General features: G+C 38.4%; 1 protein-coding gene across 1 annotated transcript in view; it reads left to right on the plus strand.

The window, feature by feature from the left end:
- LOC119597466 overlaps nucleotides 1–2500 on the plus strand; it is an 89619-nt gene that overhangs the window by 58138 nt on the left and 28981 nt on the right. Inside the window, exon 3 of the mRNA XM_037947041.1 lies at nucleotides 2006–2098. Within this exon, the coding sequence (XP_037802969.1) occupies nucleotides 2006–2098 (93 nt within the window). The remainder of the gene's footprint in view (nucleotides 1–2005; nucleotides 2099–2500) is intronic.

The following is a 2500-nucleotide window of genomic DNA, read 5'->3' on the forward strand; positions in this document are numbered from 1 at the left end:
CAGGAGATGGGAACTCAATATGAGGTCGAGAGTCAACAGGCGTATTCACTCCCTCGAAAGAAGGGGGAGGGGGAGAGGGAGGAGGAGGAAGAGGGGAAGGGAGGGGAAGGGAGAAAAGGTCTTCTTCTCCCTCTTTTTTTCAGAAAAAAAGATATATATAAGCTAAGTCAAGTGATCTTTCAGTGGAGCTTGGGACCCCTCGGGCGGTGGGTTCCGAGGCAGTCAAACACTATGTCTCTTTAAGGTTTCATTTCCAGTCGTATCTACTAGAGATTTATTTGATTTTTTTAAATATATTTTTTTCTTTTAAATCGGATTCTTTATTAAAGAATATCAAGGATTTTTTTTTTTAAGTAAAGCTTGAGAAATTTTGTTACGATTCTTGAAATGGTTTTGAGATTTTTATTGTGATTCTAGAAATGGTTTAAATTGTATACTGTGATTTATAAAAATATTTTGTCGTTTTTAAAAATCTTATTCTATTCTATGTTTTTTTCTCGTTTTATTATTTTTTTTTATTTCTCTTATTTTCTTTACTTTTTCTTCTTAATCTCGTAGCTTCCTTTTCTTCCCTTCTTCCTTCCTTTTATGTTAGTTCTCTTCCTCTTCGGCCATTTCTAAATCTCTTCCTCTTACCCCACCCTATTCTTTGATCTTTCTTTGCGCCTCTTCGTCAATTTCTATTCCCTCTTTCTTTCTCTCTTTCTGTAAGTCGCTGTCTCTCTCTCTCTTTGTTTGCATCTTTCCTTTCATTATCCACCTACCTTCCTTCCCCCTCCACCTCCCTCCCCCCTTTAATCTTCCCCCTCTCCCCCCCCCCCCCCCCCATTTCCCACTCAGCCCCCATCCCCTTGACTGAAGGGCCATTGAGTCTCACCCATGCAGGGGAAGAAGGGGGGTGGGAGAGGGGGGAAGGGGGGGGGCGGCGGCGAGAAATGGCACACTCTATATTTCCGCCGTGTTAATGGGGGCCGTGAGGAGTTAGCTTTCGGTTTATGAGCCGGTGGAAAAGAGGAAGGAAGAGGGGGAGGAGAAGGAGGAGGAGGAAGAAGGGGAAGTGGTGAGGAGGAGGAGGAGGAGAGGAGGAAGAGGAGGAGGAAGAGGAGGAGGAGGAGGAGGAGGAGGGGGGGAAGAGGAGGAGAAGGTGGAGAAGGAGGAGAGAATGAAGATGAAAGAATATAAGAGAAGAAAAAAGAAGCGAGAAAGCGATATATATGTACACACACACACACACACACACACACACACACACACATATATATATATATATATATATATATATATATATATATATATATATATATATATATATACAGAAGAGAGAGAGAGAGAGAGAGAAAGAGAAACTTATTGAAAATTCGGTATTCCACATTAGATTACCATATATAGGTAATGTCAGATCTAGAAGACCAATACGCGCAGTATATATTGTTTTATGTTCTATCGGAGAATGAAAATGGCTTTTATTTCATTTTATCTATTCATTTTCTTACGAGACAGTACCCTTGTTTTTACCGAGGTTTGCGGATACATACATGCACAGATTCAAAATACAGACACAAAGGCCACATACATATACACATATAGATCATGTACGCTCATCTTTTTACCTGGTTGTCTATACACACGCGCGCGCACGCACACACAAGTCATATGCCTGAGATCCTTGTTCCTTTCCCAAAAGTATCCTTTCGGCATAGCACACTACATATAATTAGTATTATTAATATCTTCATTATCATTACCGGTGCTACGATTACACCTATTATTATTATTACTATTTTATTATCGTCAAAGTTTTTATCTTACCATTACCATCATTGTTATCATCATTATCATCACCGATATTATAACTATCATTACCATCACTCATTATCATTACCATCACCGTTATTATCATTATTATCCATTAATATCATCACCAGCATCCCTTACACATCATTATTATCCTTATCATTATTCTAAAATTGATATCTAACAGCCGTTCTCTCCCTCTCCCCTTCAGGTGCCATGGCAGCGTCCAAGGTGTACCTGGATGCCCTGACGAAGGTGGCGAGGCACTCCCAGCAAGGCCTGTGGGGCGGCTCCTCTGACATAGGTGAGTGCCGCGTCGAGGTTCGTCTCTTGGGAGAAAAACGTAGATGGATTGGTCGTAGACAAAAAGAAAGTGCAAAAAGAAAGAAAGAAAAGGGAAGGAAGAAAGGTGTATGTATGTTTATATATATATATATATATAATAATATATACTAAATATATATATATCTGATATAATATATATATATATATAGTGTATAATATGAAATACCCCAAGCACTTATAATGCAGGAATCCTAATAAGCTTCGTATCTTAAAAAAAGTACACCGTGATTAGATGACTATGGATTTTGAATTATGTTATTTACATACGAAAAAAATTTCACTAACCCCCCCCCAAAAAAAAAAAAATGATAAATAAATCTAAAAACAGAAAACTAGAAGAAGAAAAAAACAGACAAAAAAA

The sequence above is a fragment of the Penaeus monodon genome, chromosome 39 (genome assembly GCF_015228065.2).
Source record: "Penaeus monodon isolate SGIC_2016 chromosome 39, NSTDA_Pmon_1, whole genome shotgun sequence".
Lineage (NCBI taxonomy): Eukaryota > Metazoa > Arthropoda > Malacostraca > Decapoda > Penaeidae > Penaeus > Penaeus monodon.